Source organism: Staurois parvus, unplaced genomic scaffold (assembly GCF_062004578.1).
Source record: "Staurois parvus isolate SC_StPar_1 unplaced genomic scaffold, SC_StPar_1.0 ptg001432l, whole genome shotgun sequence".
NCBI classification, from domain to species: Eukaryota; Metazoa; Chordata; class Amphibia; order Anura; family Ranidae; genus Staurois; species Staurois parvus.
Window position 1 is genome coordinate 11,556,076 of NW_028319228.1, and position 16,085 is coordinate 11,572,160.

General features: G+C 40.4%; 1 protein-coding gene across 3 annotated transcripts in view; it reads right to left on the reverse strand.

Moving 5' to 3' along the window:
- The window catches only part of SHC3 (SHC adaptor protein 3), a 113,583-nt gene that overhangs the window by 15,551 nt on the left and 81,947 nt on the right, over positions 1–16,085 (reverse strand). For all 3 annotated transcript variants that reach the window (XM_089662166.1, XM_089662165.1, XM_089662167.1), the window contains exons 6-10: positions 11,414–11,467; positions 7,092–7,143; positions 6,847–6,973; positions 4,832–4,988; positions 2,980–3,076 (exon numbers count right to left, since the gene is read on the reverse strand). In XM_089662166.1, the coding sequence (XP_089518292.1) occupies positions 2,980–3,076; positions 4,832–4,988; positions 6,847–6,973; positions 7,092–7,143; positions 11,414–11,467 (487 nt within the window). The remainder of the gene's footprint in view (positions 1–2,979; positions 3,077–4,831; positions 4,989–6,846; positions 6,974–7,091; positions 7,144–11,413; positions 11,468–16,085) is intronic.

Sequence of the window (16,085 nt, forward strand, 5' to 3'; positions counted from 1 at the left end):
GGATATGCTCGGTTCATTTTTCATTTCAAAGGTTTACAATTGAAATTGTAATAAAGTATTAACGTATTACAAAGGCAAAACTTTTTTTTCAGTTTTGAACAGAGTGTATTGTTTTGGAGTCCCCCTCTCTATTTGTCCTGTTTACCATTACCATTGAAAGTAAAAGTTAAAAAAAAAACCCAAATTTTGTGTCGTCTCCAGAAAAGTAAGAGAGGGAAATCTTTTAATGTGGACACTAGTTCTTGGACCCTGGGTGCCCAAAGGGATTCCTCCAAAACAATACACTCTGTTCAAAACTGAAAAAAACGTTTTGCCTTTTGTAATACGTTTGTAGTGATTTCCTCTCACTTTCTCTTTTGGCTATAGGCCAGGAAGTGAAGGGAAATCTCCCCAATGGTACACAGATGTAAAAAAAAACTGAAAGGGATTATAACCCTCCCCTACTTTATCCAAAATTAAAAATGTTTTGCTTATCGTTCTACTTTAAACTGTACCTGCCTTTCAAGATTAATTTCAAGTATAGTATATAGTGAGAATATTGTTTACATATTTATGGACATTTTAAAATATTTTCAGTACCGTATGTTATATTTGTACTGTATGCAGAAAGTTAGTAGTGCAAAGTGGAAGTAAGGACTAACTATAAGTGGTGCTAAAAACGTTCCTTCTCTCCTCCTACCTATGCTCAATATAAAAGAGATCAGTGGAAATATCTTTACTTTCATCCACTCTGGTGCTATCATATAATTGAGAATCCCAGTCTCTCCTGTGTCATGGAGTGCTTCACATCTCCCATGTAAGCGGGTGGTGTGGGGTGCCCTGGCACAGAATTGAATGGCCTGTTAGTGTTCTGCCAAGAATCCCTTCATGGAGATTTGGACTTACTGTGACTGCATATTGACCTCAAGTTGCGACCACTTAGTTCACAGTGCTCTAAAGTGTGGATATTAACCTGCACTATCAGTAGCATATGAGCACAGGAGCGTTTAAGTGGCAGCATTAGAAACAGGAACCATGCTGCAAAGAGGGACAGGAAAAGGAGATAAGACCAGGCAACAAGATTGTGCACCCTATCACAGGAAGATACTGGATGAAAACAGACCAGATTTGAAGTGGCACTGCAGACCATACCAGAGCACACTGGAAAGTGGAGCAGACAAATAACACCTGGAATGCTGGCCAGGAATAAGGAGAGATGGCAGACAAGCAAATCAAAGAGAGCTGAGGTCAGTACATGGAAGACCTTCCAAAGAAGAAATAGTTGGGAAACAAGCACATAGGGAAGGAGCTCAGATGCAAGCAGAAGGTTTGCTTGGGTGCTGAACATGTGGAGGCTAATTCTGTAAATATGTGTGGTCCCTTTAAGAGATGTGCACCTATAATGTCATTTGACAGGATACCACAGGAGAGTCCCAAAAGCACTGCTGGTCGAAAAAAGAGAGGGAATTCCAAACGTAAATTCTGCACTGGGGAAATCTGTATCAAAATAAAGCTGCCACACTCAATTTGTGATACTAAATCTAGGTTTTTAACTGCCTGGTTTGAAACTCATTTACCTTAGGTGGTATTATGATTTTATCTGTAGGTGAACTTTACATTGGAATAAAGATGTTTTAATATACTACACTATGGTCTGGACCTATTGCCTTTTTGTTCAGTGCCGGTCATACATGATGCCAATGGATGAGCTGCGATCCTGAGAGCCTTTGGGAATATACATTCAAAGCGCTGTTAACCATTTTAACTCTGAATGTTCCATGATACTCATTAAGAGGCTTGCAGCTTTACTTTCTAATGTGGTGCTGGCTCTCATTTGGAGGTTGATAGGAACACTGGATGGTGAAGGTCTTGATACAAGTGTTTCGGCACTTAATAGCGCACTTGATCATTTGTGTTTGAATGGTCCATTTTTATTTGGTAAGAGGCTTACATTACCTTTGTTTGCATGTTGAAGTAAGTATTCCAGTACTGGAAGAAAAGCTCAATGGGAAGATTTATATTGCTTTGGACTGAGATATTTGTTTTTTTTTATATTGGAATATTGTCATTGATTTGTGCCACTATTGCAGTTTTTTTTATATTTTATGAATTGCTTTGTGTATGAAATGTTTACCACAATTGAACTTTAAATAAGGTATATCAATTTATATCTATTGTGTGATCAGCACTTTACATTTAGCTTTTTTGCACATTAGAGGTATAGAGGTCATTTAGTAGTACACTGGTAATTCATAGAGAAAAAGAGGGAGCCTGGTGGTGTCTCAATGTGGAAGGTAAGTGACAGCCTAATCTTACAACTGCTAGTAATGGAGGCTAGATAGGCCCTACAGAAGTCACAAACAGCAATATAACATGTGGAAAAGGTTTTCATATTTCTGTACTCTATGGTAATGCAGGTTGGGAAGTTCCCTAAAGCCATTTTGTCCTTTGACACAAGGGCTCCATCAGTCAGCTGATCGCCCATGGCACCAAAGAAAATTTGACAAAGTGGACAAGGTCAAAATGGCACAGCAAGAAGAAGAGTTGTAAAAAAACTAATTTTGTGATTTTTTTATGATTCATTTTTGTGATTAAATATAAATAGAAGAATACTGTATAATGTCAAATACAGGTGTACCCAGGGGCGGACTGACCATTTGGAAACTCGGGCACTGCCAGAGGGCCCGGGGTCAATAGGGGGCCCCATGAGATGCCCCTGGTACCTTTTTCATAGGCTTTTTTGAGTTTGGGCAAGAACACAGGGGCCCCATGATCCTCTATTGCCTGTCAGTCCGCCCCTGGGTGTACCATGAATTAAAAGTTATCCCTCCATTATATTAATCTGCTGCAGCTTCATTCACATGTTATAGATTAGCTTTAAAATAAGATTTTCAATAAATTCTTCAAATGAAAATAAGGCCCAGCCTTAAGAAAGAAAACATTAGCACATATTAATGTTACAGCCACTGGCCCTGTACCAGGCTTACCCATACTCCTTACCTTGCCTTTTTACAGCTTGTTGAAAGGCTTCATTAGGTTTTTCAACTAGATGACGACCTTGGTAATATGTCTGTTCTTTTCCAGAAGAGGTCAAAAGCTAATTCAGAAACAAAAGACTTCCTGTGAGTTTTCATCTTGTCTAATCTTGTCTAATGTTAACAAAAAAGCTGATTGTTTAAGCCTGCCTGGATCTGTGTGTGGGAGCTTGTATAAAGAAGCAGACATAACACAGAAATATCAAACAGAGACAAGTGAATAATCTAAAGTTCTACTTAATTTTTTTAATTGTTTTTAATGCTGCATTCTTATTATTGCATACTCCCTGCCCATACAATGCCATCCCAGGACACCATGCATACAAGTAGATATTGGTAAAGTAAGAGGGATACCTTTTATGCAGATGCTAGCTGGTATGTAATTGACACTTCAGAAATACAGTAGCTCCTGGTGTACCAGGTGAGTTCAAGGAACAGAGCCCTTGGAATGGCCAGAGGTTTTGTAAGTGTTCACATACTCTATATACCCACTGAGCACAAACCAGCCCATTCAAGTAAGGCCTTAAACCCACTAAATCAAATGGCTCATCTAATATCCATTTCATATCACCCTAGATATGGCACCTAAACAGTAAAAATCTGATCAATATGTTTGCATTGTTTTGCCATTTAGTATGCTACAGCCGGCTGAATCTTCAGAACTTCAAAAAGTCCTGTTTCTCTTCGCGGCTTAAAGGTTCAGCCAAAACTAATTTGACATTTGAGTTTTGAAGGTAGCCCCCAGTGGATGGAAGCATCTCAATAGATTCTTATCTGAGAATATACTTCCCCCCATTTGTTACTGACACCCCCACCTAGAAGCTTCATACCTCCTGCTACCCGCCTGCCTAAAGGCCTAGGCATTTGGTCACATAAGTTATGATGAAGGGGAGAATCAGTCACTCTGAAATCCTATCTTACATTTCCACAGAAATCACCAACCACCTAAGCCACAACTACAGGGAGCCTGAATCAGGGTGTTTTACATGAAAGGTATGTTTCTCAGCACTTCTATTTTCTTTTTCTTATCCATCCCAGCAAGATTGTTAACATTTGATTATAGGTTTACTTTGGGTTTTCACTATATATGCAAAATCTGATGGCCATATAATCCTATGTGTTTACTGTTGGCAAGGTCACTCAGTGCACCACTAGCAATAATCAGGCAGTGTAGGAGTTCAGAAACAAGTGACAATAAGAATGTTCACATGTAACAAATATCTGCATCATCATTTGCAGAGAATATTCTGCATGCAGGGCAATCAGTGTAACCAAGGAAGCAAGGGGTGCCAAAATGTTACTTTAGATGAAAATGGAGATCAGAGATGACTAAGTCTATGGGCAGATTTCTCAAATTTTCTAAAATGGTCAAGTCTAAGTGCCTTTGTCCACCATCTGAAATAAATGAACCAGAACACTTATGGGCAGTGTTCCAGTCCTGGTTATGGAGATTTCCTTGTAGATGGCAATGCAAGGGTGTAGAACTATTTTTTTATTTAGGCTTGTTCTTTAATATTTACAAAATGATAAAGGGCAACTTGGGCAACTGTGCATTTGCTCCCAAGTAATACTGTCAGGTCTCCCAAAGTATTTCACATCTAACCCAGAAATAATCTATATACATAGATAAAAATTGAAATTTGATTAATTGGTAAATACCTTCTTTTCCACTAATTAAAAGCTGCTGGTAAGCATGACATGCTTAACGCCAAACCTGATTATATTATTGAAGGGAAAGCCAATACACTTCTGTAAGAAATCATTAGAACCCAATGGGCTAGAAAACGAAACTGAATTCAAAAAAAGTTAATGTATACCTGATTATTGTCTCCTTGGTTTGTGTTCTGAGCCTTTAACCTCTCATCAATAATACCTCCTGGAGGGGGCAATTTGTTTGGAATACTGTTATAATATTGAGGTTCTGCTGTTGTCCCATCCTCTTCTGTCCATAATGGGTCATCTAAACTTTGCATTCTTTAAAATAAACAGAACATTATTGCTGTATAAGTATCCACAGATGTTCTACTATATACTGTATTTTTCTCTAAGCTTCACAGCCGGGTGCCCACTGTGCATGCACGAGTAGTGCTGCACTTTGTGAATGGCCCTGTAGTCGTCTGGGACCTGTCATGTGTCCCAGAAGACTACAGGGAGGGAGGACAACTTCCACTTCCGATCGCCTTAGGCGATTGCAGCGGAATTGGGAGCAGGTACCTGTCAAATTTGGGGTCCCGCTCCCCAAAGGTGCCAATCTTTAACAGGGAGCTTGGGACAATCCTATAACCTCCTTAGCGGTATTCCCGAGTGTAGCTCGGGGTAAAATTTGAGTAACAAGAGCGGTAACCCCGAGCTACACTCGGGCTTACCATGCGGCGTTGCTCAGGGAGTCCCTGCAGCACTTACCTTGTCCTTCACTCCCGCGATGTGTCCCCTGCAGCGTCCCCGGCCATCTCCTCCGGCCGATGCCGGCATCCGGCTTCCGTGTTCCGGTCCCTGTGATGTCGGGACGTACGGGCGCCGGAACCGGTGGCAAATTTGAAATTTTTAAAAAATGTCATTTTTGCTGTCATTGCTGTTTCAATGCATTTCACATATATTTTGTCCCTACTGCTTTGTCCTGTGCCCTGCCTGCATTTTAACTGTTCTTTCTGCCTGGAAACTTAGAAAAGTCCATGGCATCCAAAAAGCGTCCCTTTATGTCAAAAGCGGTTTTAGAACAGCGATAGTAAATCAGAACCACTTGCAGAATTGAGTGATAATGATTCGTGGGGAAATTCGTCATCAGACACTGAAAACGATTTTGCGACTTTGCTCAGCGATGTGCAAATTTGCCTCTGTACTTAAAATTTCAATGTTTTTGGTTTGATTATATTATTGAATTAAATTTATTATTATATTATTATTTTTATGATTATTTATTAAATTATAATTTCGTGTTTCAAGTTTTATCATACCCGGGATGTTTACTAGACTCTTGTTCGTACAGATTTCAGTGAGTTATTTCTAAAAATTACAGCCTACAATAAAAAACTACATATTTCCATGCAAAAAAATGGTACCGCTTTCAGCACAAAAAATCGGAAAGAATCATACCGCCAAGGAGGTTAAAACAGAACTTCCCCTTTTGGGTGGATCTCCGCTTTAACTCCCCAGCCCCAGCAAAAAGATAACAGAGGAAGGAAAGCTACGTAGGATTTTTCAGTCCTGGAGTTTACAGAAAAGATCATTTTAAAAAGATAATTAGTAATTGTTTTAAATATTTCTTAATGGTTGCTCCAAAGAACCAAATAGAGGGCACCCTCCCAGGCTGGTCACATGGTCATGTTCAGATCTAGCCAATCAGCAATGCTACATGATACCACAACATTGGTAACCTGATCTGACAAAAGAGGAAGCCCAGTTTAGGTCTTTTAAGCAACAGGTAATGTATTTATTATGGAACTTTCAATGTGTTTATTAAAGTAACACAAAGGTGAGATACAATAGTCGGATCGCCCCTTCCCCATGACCTGTGAACATATTTCTTTGCACTGGTCAACCAAAGCGCCAATATAAACAAACCATATTTCCTGATCTATTGAATACTACAAAACCAGTCCTTTAGTTGTACTGGAAAACTTCTTCCATCCCCTCAGTCAAATGGGGGCTCACAAATAGTAGACCACACAAGGCTGTTGGATGAGCTCTTCAACGCCTTGAAAAACATTCCACTGAAACACCAGAAAATCTGGAATGACTTTTAAAACTCCAATGCATTCATTATTGTGATAGCACCCCTCCCTTTGTTACAATGATTAAAAAATGAATTACACATTATAGGTCAATATTGTACCTGTCAGGAAATGCTGGTATCTTAGATGGGCACTGCAGATACTGCTTAAAGCGTAGTTCAAAAGCTTGGCCTATCGTGCTGATGACATCTTGCGCCAGCCCATCACTGCATTCCAGTATATGACAAGCTAGGGTAAAAGAGATAAATAAAGAGTGAAGTTCCTGTTTAATATATATATATATATATATATATATATATATATATATAAAATGTAAATGTGCAAGGCTATTGTTTATGAGACTTACCTCGACGATTAACAGGATCTTTTGCTACATATGCAACGTAATCTGTTGCATCCTAAGCAAAGAACACAAAATAAGTTTTACAATTAAAGTATGCATTTAGTACAAATAATATGTAATTCAGATTCACATCAATAGAAAAGAAATGCATTTGATATTTGAGTATTGCTTGAATATAATTTAGTATTGCAAATCAATAAATTGCAACCATAGGCAGTGCCCAGAAGGTGGCAGTGTTCACACAAATAAAGAAACCTGATAATTTGTATTGTACATTCCTTGTTTCCTGTTTTCATTTTCTATAAGGGTCCTTTCACACAAGTTCCATCATGAAAACTGATAAAAAAAACACATTGGGGGGGATTTACTAAAACTGGAGCATGCAAAATCTGGTGCAGATATGCCTAGAAACCAATCAGCTTCCAGGTTTTATTGTCAAAGCTTAATTGAACAAGCTGAAGTTAGAATCTGATTGGCCACCATGCACAGCTGTACCAGATTCTGATTGCTTTAGTTTTAGTAAATCCCTTCTCATCAGTTTGAACATCCATCTTCAGTTCAGTTTACATTAGTATACATCTATTTATTACATGTCTGGTCTTTTTTAGTTGTTACGGAAAATAGCCATTAGCGATGAGCCAAACCCACCCCCCTCGTTTGGTTCGCTGTCGAATATTTGAACCTAACAAAAGTTTGACCGAAACCAGAGGGGACAATTCACTAAACGGTATCCTACCATATCTGCGTATGCAGTAAGATACCGCACAGTATCTAAAATTCTGTATAAATTATATTATTAAGTCATGCAGTATTTTAGTAGTGAAACCTTCTTTAATGTTTCAGCTGTCAGCGGGCTTCCCCACTGACAGCTGAATGTAAAAAGAATTGCCCTTCGGGTCTGGTATGGAACCTCCACACCAAATTTTTTTTACAAATGGCGTGGGGGTCCCCCAGAAAATCTATACCAGACCCTTATCCGAGCATGCAGCCCGGCAGGTCAGGAAAAGGGGGGGATAAGCGAGCGCCCCCCCCCTTACTCCTGAACCATACCAAGCCACGTGCTCTCAACATGGGGGGGTGCTTTGGGCAGGGGGGTTCCCCCCCAAAGCACCTTATCCCCATGTTGATGAGGACAAGGGCCTCTTACCCACAACTGGTGGTTGTGGGGGTCTGCAGGTGGGGCTTATCAGACCCCCAGATCCCGCCCTCCCATGTGAATGAGTATGGGGTACATGGTACTGTTACTAATTCACAAAAAAAAGTGTAGTGTAAAAAATTACAGTAGACAGTGTTTGACAAGTTCTTTATCAAAAACAAAAATAGTCAAAAAACAAAAACAAATAAAAAAAAGTCCCCCGAAGTAGATCCAACATCAATTATGATGCCCGCCCCCACCGGCGTCCCAACAAAAGAAAAAAAACACTCCGCTCTCTGCGCTGGCTCCCACTGTCTGACAGCCGCGCCGGGATCACAGTTCTTAAATACTGTGATGACGCCACAATGGGTGGAGTCACCCGCCCCCTTGTGACATCCCACCCCCTTGTGATGTCCCACCCCCTTGTGACATCATCATGAACTGTGATTGGCCAAAGCATTGCACCTGACCTGCATTGCTTGTACCTATCACAATGCACTGTCATTGTGAGGCGCGGCGGGCGAATAGTCCGCCAAACACCCTTACCGTTCGTGTGTTTGCCGAACTTATGTTCGACTTGAACATCATGCCTACCACTAATAGTCATATAGGTGGAAAAAAATAAAAAAAGGGAATGGTTCTGGCCTAAAAAGGGACATAAACATAACGGGCATAAACAATGTCTGTTAACATCCATTTATGTCACCAAAAAACAGAAATGAACGCAGATTGTTTCTGGCTTTTTTTTCTGCAGACATAAACTGATTTGTAAGGATGTCCATTTAAATCTGCCCACCCATAGGCTTACATTGTGGTTCAGTCTGCATCTCTCTGAAAAGTAGACAGATCCAGACTGAATGCTTGTATGAAAGGGCCCTAAGAATTAAAAGCTGATGTTTTGATCAGAAAAAATGGTAACTAGCTATGAGCAAAATGACAGGCAAATCTGATGAGGCAGCAAAATGAAAATGTTTTGATTACCCTGAATATAGTCATTTACAGTCTTTGAAGACCTAAAAGAGATATATGGCCAAAGCTTTTGTGGTTATACTTGTGGGTTACCAGAGTGCATCTACTTTTGCTCACCTGCGACCCAGAATCAGCTGATAGTGAACTGTTGCCGGGCAGAGTCTTAAAGGATCCCGATGATAATGTAGGGATCTACCCAGCTGCCAGATTGACAGCACACAGCTAAGAGCTCAAGCCAGCTGCACCCACCCCTTTCCCCGCCCAACTCCAGTGAAAAATGAAAAATGAGCAGTGTGTCTTGGCAAAATACATACATAAAACAGGAGCATTTACAAAGCGTATCCAAGGTGAACACAGCATGAGTAACCATAAATGTAAGCTGGTCATATAAACCTTTACACAATCATTTAAAAAATATAAAAATTTTCTGTACCAAGAAAATTGTATGTTTGCAAAATACATTTACAGTGACGCTGGATGATAATAATAAGAATCTCCCAGGTACAAGAAATTGTGTGCATATTGTTTGACATCTTCTTGCTGTCCTAAAGCCCAACTCTGGGCAGAAGAAAAAAATCCCTCTGCGTTGGGGTGCAACACTTAACTGATTTCTCACTCTGGCATGCTCCCTCCATGTGTGTGTACAGCCCCCTGAACCCCCTCTCTAAGGCATTCTGGTCCTTACCATCTCATACAATGCAGGACTAAATAGTTTTGCATTGTTTCTGATGATGCAGAGGGACCACCCACAGGCTGTAGCAACAGGGACTAAAGGAAAGCACCAGAACCTGCTAGAGCATAGAATAAGGTACGTAATACAGCCTCTTCTTCTACCCCGAAGATTTCAAGCCCAACCCCAGGAATTACACAAAAATGTAATTCTTGTAGTCTCTAGTGAATAAGGAATAAGTTGTAATACTCACCTTACCTCTTCATTCAAGCCGGCTTCCTCCTTCTGTGTAACTGATCCCCCAAACCCTCTTCCATAAAGGGTTTCAGATCACAATTGCATGATGGCATTAAGTACAATGCAAGACCCTGCATTCTCCATGAGGACAGCAAGGGAACGCCCACAAGCCCAGGTGAGGGGTATGGTAAAGTGATAGTAAAGTAATTTTTGGTACTTTTATCTACAGCACCGGTGTCAAACTGGTGACCCTCCATCTGTTGCCAAACTACAAGTCCCATGAGGCATTGCAAGATTGACAGTTACAAGCATGACTCCCAAAGGCAGAGGCATGATGGGACTTGTAGTTTCACAACAGTTGGAGGGCCGCCAGTTCGACACCCCTGACCTACAGGTAAGCTTCTAATAAAGCTTACCTGTAAGTAAAATTAATATCTCCTACATGTGCTCCATTTAGGATATATTCCATGACGCAGCAGCAGGTGACATCACCGGCATATGCTCTCTGAAGGAACCTCACACCATGCCGTTCCTACAGAGGTCTGTGCCATGAACCGTGACGTTCATGGGTTGGCCAGTCAGATGGCCGGAGCCCACAAACCTGTAAGGAACACCAGGTGAAGATGGAAGCTCTGCCAGCAGTGACAGCGTGCCACTGGAGGGCTTTGTTTTAAGTTAAGTCTCTCATAATGTGCTAGTATGTGATGCATACTAGCACATTATAGCATTGCCTTACAAGGTGAACCTGTCAAAAATTCAATTCGATTCAACTTGAGCATATGAAGTCAAAATTCATAACCAGAGGTTACGTTCAATGAAAGCATTTTGTGAAAACAGTCAGTAAATTCACACACGTAGGCAACTTAAGTTAAACACAAACCTTAACTTTTTCTAAAAAGTCAAGCTTGGCCTCCCTTTTCTAATTTTCATATTTTCTATTGATCATTGAGGCCATCTATCACATTAAAGAGTCAGTTTGAGGTTTGGGTAGGTGGGAGGGACTGGCCAAGGTCAACTTAATATAGGAAAATTTGAGAGTTGCATCTAATATTTCAGTAATTCAACTGCCTATACCCCTGGTTTTGCCTTGTGGTTTCTCTACCTATGTATTTTTTTCTTCTGCTCAGTTGTTCGAAAATTCTAAAGGTGTGTTAACAAGAAAGGAAAACAGACAAAGATCATCCTTGCAATAAAAATAGCTAAAAAAAATTCCAGTCCCGCTGACCAAATTTCTGATATCATCGACACCAGTGCTTACTAATGATTAAATCTTTTTCTTGTCAGGATACCAAATACCAAAAAAGCATTACTTACTGGGTCGCCGCCAGATGCAAAAGAAATGGATTGCATATGATGATTTGCTATGATCTGCATTTGGATTAAAAGAAAGTAAAATGCAATTAATTTGATGTAAATGTTGATCGCTGTTATCAGTTTTTTTTTAGATGTCATCTCAGGAATACATGTGTGTTAATTACTGATTGACTAACAGAGACAATATGAAACTTGCCATACCAGTAGTCTCTGGAAAGTCCAGTTTTCTGTATCTCTGAAGAGACCAGGGGCGGACTGACCATTTGGAAACTCGGGCACTGCCCGAGGGCCCGGGGTCAATAGGGGGGCCCCATGAGATGCCCCTGGTACCTTTTTCATAGGCTTTTTTGAGTTTGGCCAAGGACACAGGGGCCCCATGATCCCCTATTGCCCGGGGGCCCCATGGGTTGTCAGTCTGCCCCTGGAAGAGACCTTATCTGGTTTATCCGACATGATAGCCACTACCAAAGTAACATAACCTCTAGCTGCTAATTAGAATGAATCTATCACTGGTCAGATTACAATATAAGTTATTGTTGTTACTTGTTGGTTATAGGGCTGCAACAGAATTAAAGCATATCTATGATCAAAATGTAAAGTCATATATTCATTTCCACATATATTTCCAATATTTCTAGGCTATACCTCTTATTCTGCATAATCCTAAAGTTTGTGAAGACCCCATACCTGGGGTCACGTGAATTCTGTGACACATACCCACTATGCCCTGTGAGAAGGCACCACTGTGTCACACATTTCACAGAGCCTGCCTTCTGACTACAGAGGTGCTGAGAGGAGGAGTTTCAGGAGTCGGAGTCAGTACAGGAATCACTTCTTGCAGGCAGCATGGTACCATGGGATATGTAGTTTTTAGATATTGAAAGTTAACAGCAGAGAAGAAGCTGCAAAGCATTCAGGGAATCCAGGAAATTGTGAAAAGTGATGGCCAGCAGACAGGAAGATTTCACAACATGAAAGGTGATTCCTCAAGCAAGCTTTTATTGAAATATCAATATTAATTATTGTTTGTGTTGCTATTACAATGCTGAAGTTATAAAATTAAAGTGTATGCTGTGATCATAGATTTATAAACCAGACTCCAGTGCAAATTTTGTTTCAGGTGCTAAAGTGACTCCATTACCACAGAGTAACTTGCAAATGAAGTCTTATTTTTGTGGCAGCCAGTGTCTTCAAACCTTGCCACTTTGCTTCTCCCTGGTTGCAGCAAGCATCACACATATTCGAGTATGTGAGTACTCCTCCCACTGTACGCTGTATTTCCTCTGGCTGACTTATACATCACTACAGGACATCCAAATATGCATGGGGAACCACAACATGTAGTTTGGGAGAAAGTTGTTGACACACCTGGAAGTGTCAAATATACCTGCAAGTGGGTTTTGAAGGCAGATGCTGCTGAAAAAAAAGTAATTATTCGCAATTTTCCTTTACACTCCAGGCTCCTTTGTCAAATGACCCTGTGGTAACAGATTGACTTTAAATAAAGTGGGGATGGGATAGGAATAATGTTTTTATTTATATGGGAAGAAGCAGGGAAACCAATTTTTTCGACTCTAGAGCACAGACGTCAACCTGGAGGCCCTCCAGCTGTTGCCAAAGTACAATTCCCATGAGGCATTGCAAGATTGACAGTTACAAGCATTATTCCCAAAGGCAGAGGCATGATGGGACTTGTAGTTTCGCAACAGATGGAGGGCCGCCAGTTTGACAACCCTTCTCTAGAGCTACATAAGGGTTCTCAGCGAGTTAGGTGCTGGAACCCCATCTTGCTTTCACATAGACCTGGATACTGCTCAGTTCTAGGGTAGATAAGAAGCAGTAGGCATGCTTTACGATGCTAATACTATTCAAGTGGTGTGAGGCAATGAGCTTCTTCTTCAATTATTGCCTAACTTTCAGCACTGAAACATGCATAATGCACTAACCATTTCCTCTTCACCCCATCTGAACTGGATGTGAAGCTGGTGCTTACTGTGTAGGCTCAGTTGTACATTATGAACCATGAGGGAATTCAGGGTATCTATCTGTCTGTCTATCTATCTATCTATCTATCTATCTATCTATCTATGTATCTATCTATGTATCTATCTATGTATCTATGTATCTATCTATCTATCTATCTATCCACACACAGCGAATAAAGCCAACCATAGATAGGTCGAAATTCTGCCGGTTCAGCAGGAACTGGCCAAATTTCAATCCATCTATGGGCTGGCTGGTTAAACGAAAGAAAATTAATGATTTATGGCCTGGCTAAGTGTCTGTCCTTGGGCAGCAGTGGAATGGTCTTCTTGCACAGTGATACTTTGGTAGTGTTCACTATTGACAACAAGAATGAAGGGTAGAGGGGCAGGACAATACAGACAGAATAAATTCTACCTAACATAGATTATAACCTTTTCCTATTTTGCTAGAAAAAAAAGGTGTTATTGTTGCTGTCTCTATACCGATAAGTGAGTATTATCACCACTTTCTTTTCTTCCAGCACCCTGTCAGGGAGTCCCTTTTGAGCACATTTAAAAAATCATAGGAGGTTCTGGCCCTTTTTCAGCTTTGGCTGGGGCTAGGCATATCAGATGCCTGGTTCACTGCTGTACTTTTGTTCCGTCTTATAACTTCTACATACGTTTTAACAACTTTAGTTCAAAAAGGTATTACCCCCTTTATGATCAGGCCATTTTTTGCTATTTAGCACTGCGCTACTGGTAATTGCACTTTCATGCAACGCTATACTCAAACAAAATGTATATAATTTTTTTCACACAAATAGAGCTTTCTTTTGGTGGTATTTGATCACCACTGGGCTTTTTTAAAATTATTATATAAATAAAGACCAACAATTTTGAAAAAATGTTTACTTTCTGCTATTAAACATATCCAATACAAAATGTAAAAAATTAAATTTCTTCATAAATTCAGGCCATAATGTATTCTGCTACATGTCTTTGGCAAAAAAAATCCCAATAAGTGTATATTAATTGAAAGTTATAGCATCTACAAACTATGGTATATACTGGAATTTTTATTTATTTATTTATTTTACACTGGTAATGTTGTGATCAGCGACATATAGTGGGACTGTGATAGTGCATCAGGCAAACTGACATCACCAGTGACACTAATACAGTGATCAGTGATAGGATTGTACCGATACAGAGCACTTGCAAAAGTACTCGTACTCATGCAAATGCTCCTGATACCAAAACCAATACCTTTGTGGTTCAATTTAAGCTCATACATGATGAATGGGCTCAAATTACACTACAAACAATTGCCTGCAATTTGAACAGGAATGTGGTGAAATTCCTGTCCAAATCACATGCAGTTTCCCGCACATCTCCTGTGTGAACCCAGGCTTGTAATAGTGACTTTGAGCCTGAGTTCACACAGGAGTGGTGCTAGAAACCTCCCTTCATGATGGGTTCCACCAGCTCCGGCTCCCGATCCCATTGTGGACATCAGCAGCCACGGCTTGGGCTCCTCCTGCCTCTCCCATGGCTCTCTGTCCCCCCAACCTCCAGCGATTCCAGCCATCCTCTGGACTCCCTCTTCATCCCCCCTGGTCCAGTTGTACCAGATTGACAATCCCCAACTGTCAGATAATGAAAAGCTGCTTCATAGGCCCAGGGATTTGAAATCTCCACAGCTTTCTCTCCTCGCCTTGCAGTGCTGACAGTACGGGCTAGACGGCTTCTGATATGGTCAGCACCATCCATGTGATGGTGCTGACCAATTAGAATCCCTATAGTCTGTACTGTCAGCATGCAAGGAGACAAAAGAAAGTGGTGGGGATTTCATACAGGCTTCCCATTCACAGTGCATTGTATTCACATAGGGGATGGAGGAAGGAACCACAGTGTGCAGACATAGTCCAGGCATCTCATACACCCAGAAAGTGATAGATGCTGGAGATTTTTTCAGGCAGTGTAGTTCCTCAATATAGAGGGTATCAGCATGCAGGCAGCAGAAGGGGTATTAACCCTTTTTTTTGTAGGCATGCCTTTGGTTTGATATGAGAAAATAGTGCGAGAGTCTCTTTAATTTCACCTAGAAAGTAAAATAACCCAGTTTCCTTTCCCTGTCAGAGGAGCCAAGATGGTCACCTTGACCGTTAATGTCTTCCTGTAAAGGCAGCAAATGCGTATACTGATCTCAATCCAGTAATATTCGTTCAGTGCATTTCCTCATTGTGTACATTAACTGAAGACATCGCCATTTGGGGTTTCTGCCTTTTATTCTTTTGCATGACAAATGTGTTTCTAACAGTTGCTCAGGCAACCAATGCCAGCCACAGCCAGCAGCAGCATTTTGCAGATGCTTTTCTTGTTCATTCATTGATTTCTTTTAGTTTAAAAACCCAATGCATACAAGCTTGATTCAGGAAATCAGGGGTCTCTGAAAAGCAGAGCACATTCGAGTATTATCTAAATAACCATGAAGATAAAAGAACTGCCATTAATCATTATATCAACATTACCATTCATGGTTTTGAACATACCGTATGTGACACCTACATTTTTATATAATTTTTTATATATTTATTATGAAAATGAATTTCTGGCTCCTACAAAGTATTTAAAATCAATCAATGTTTTACTCTCTACTTACATCAAAAACAATAATAGCACCATCATAAAACACTAGTAGAAAT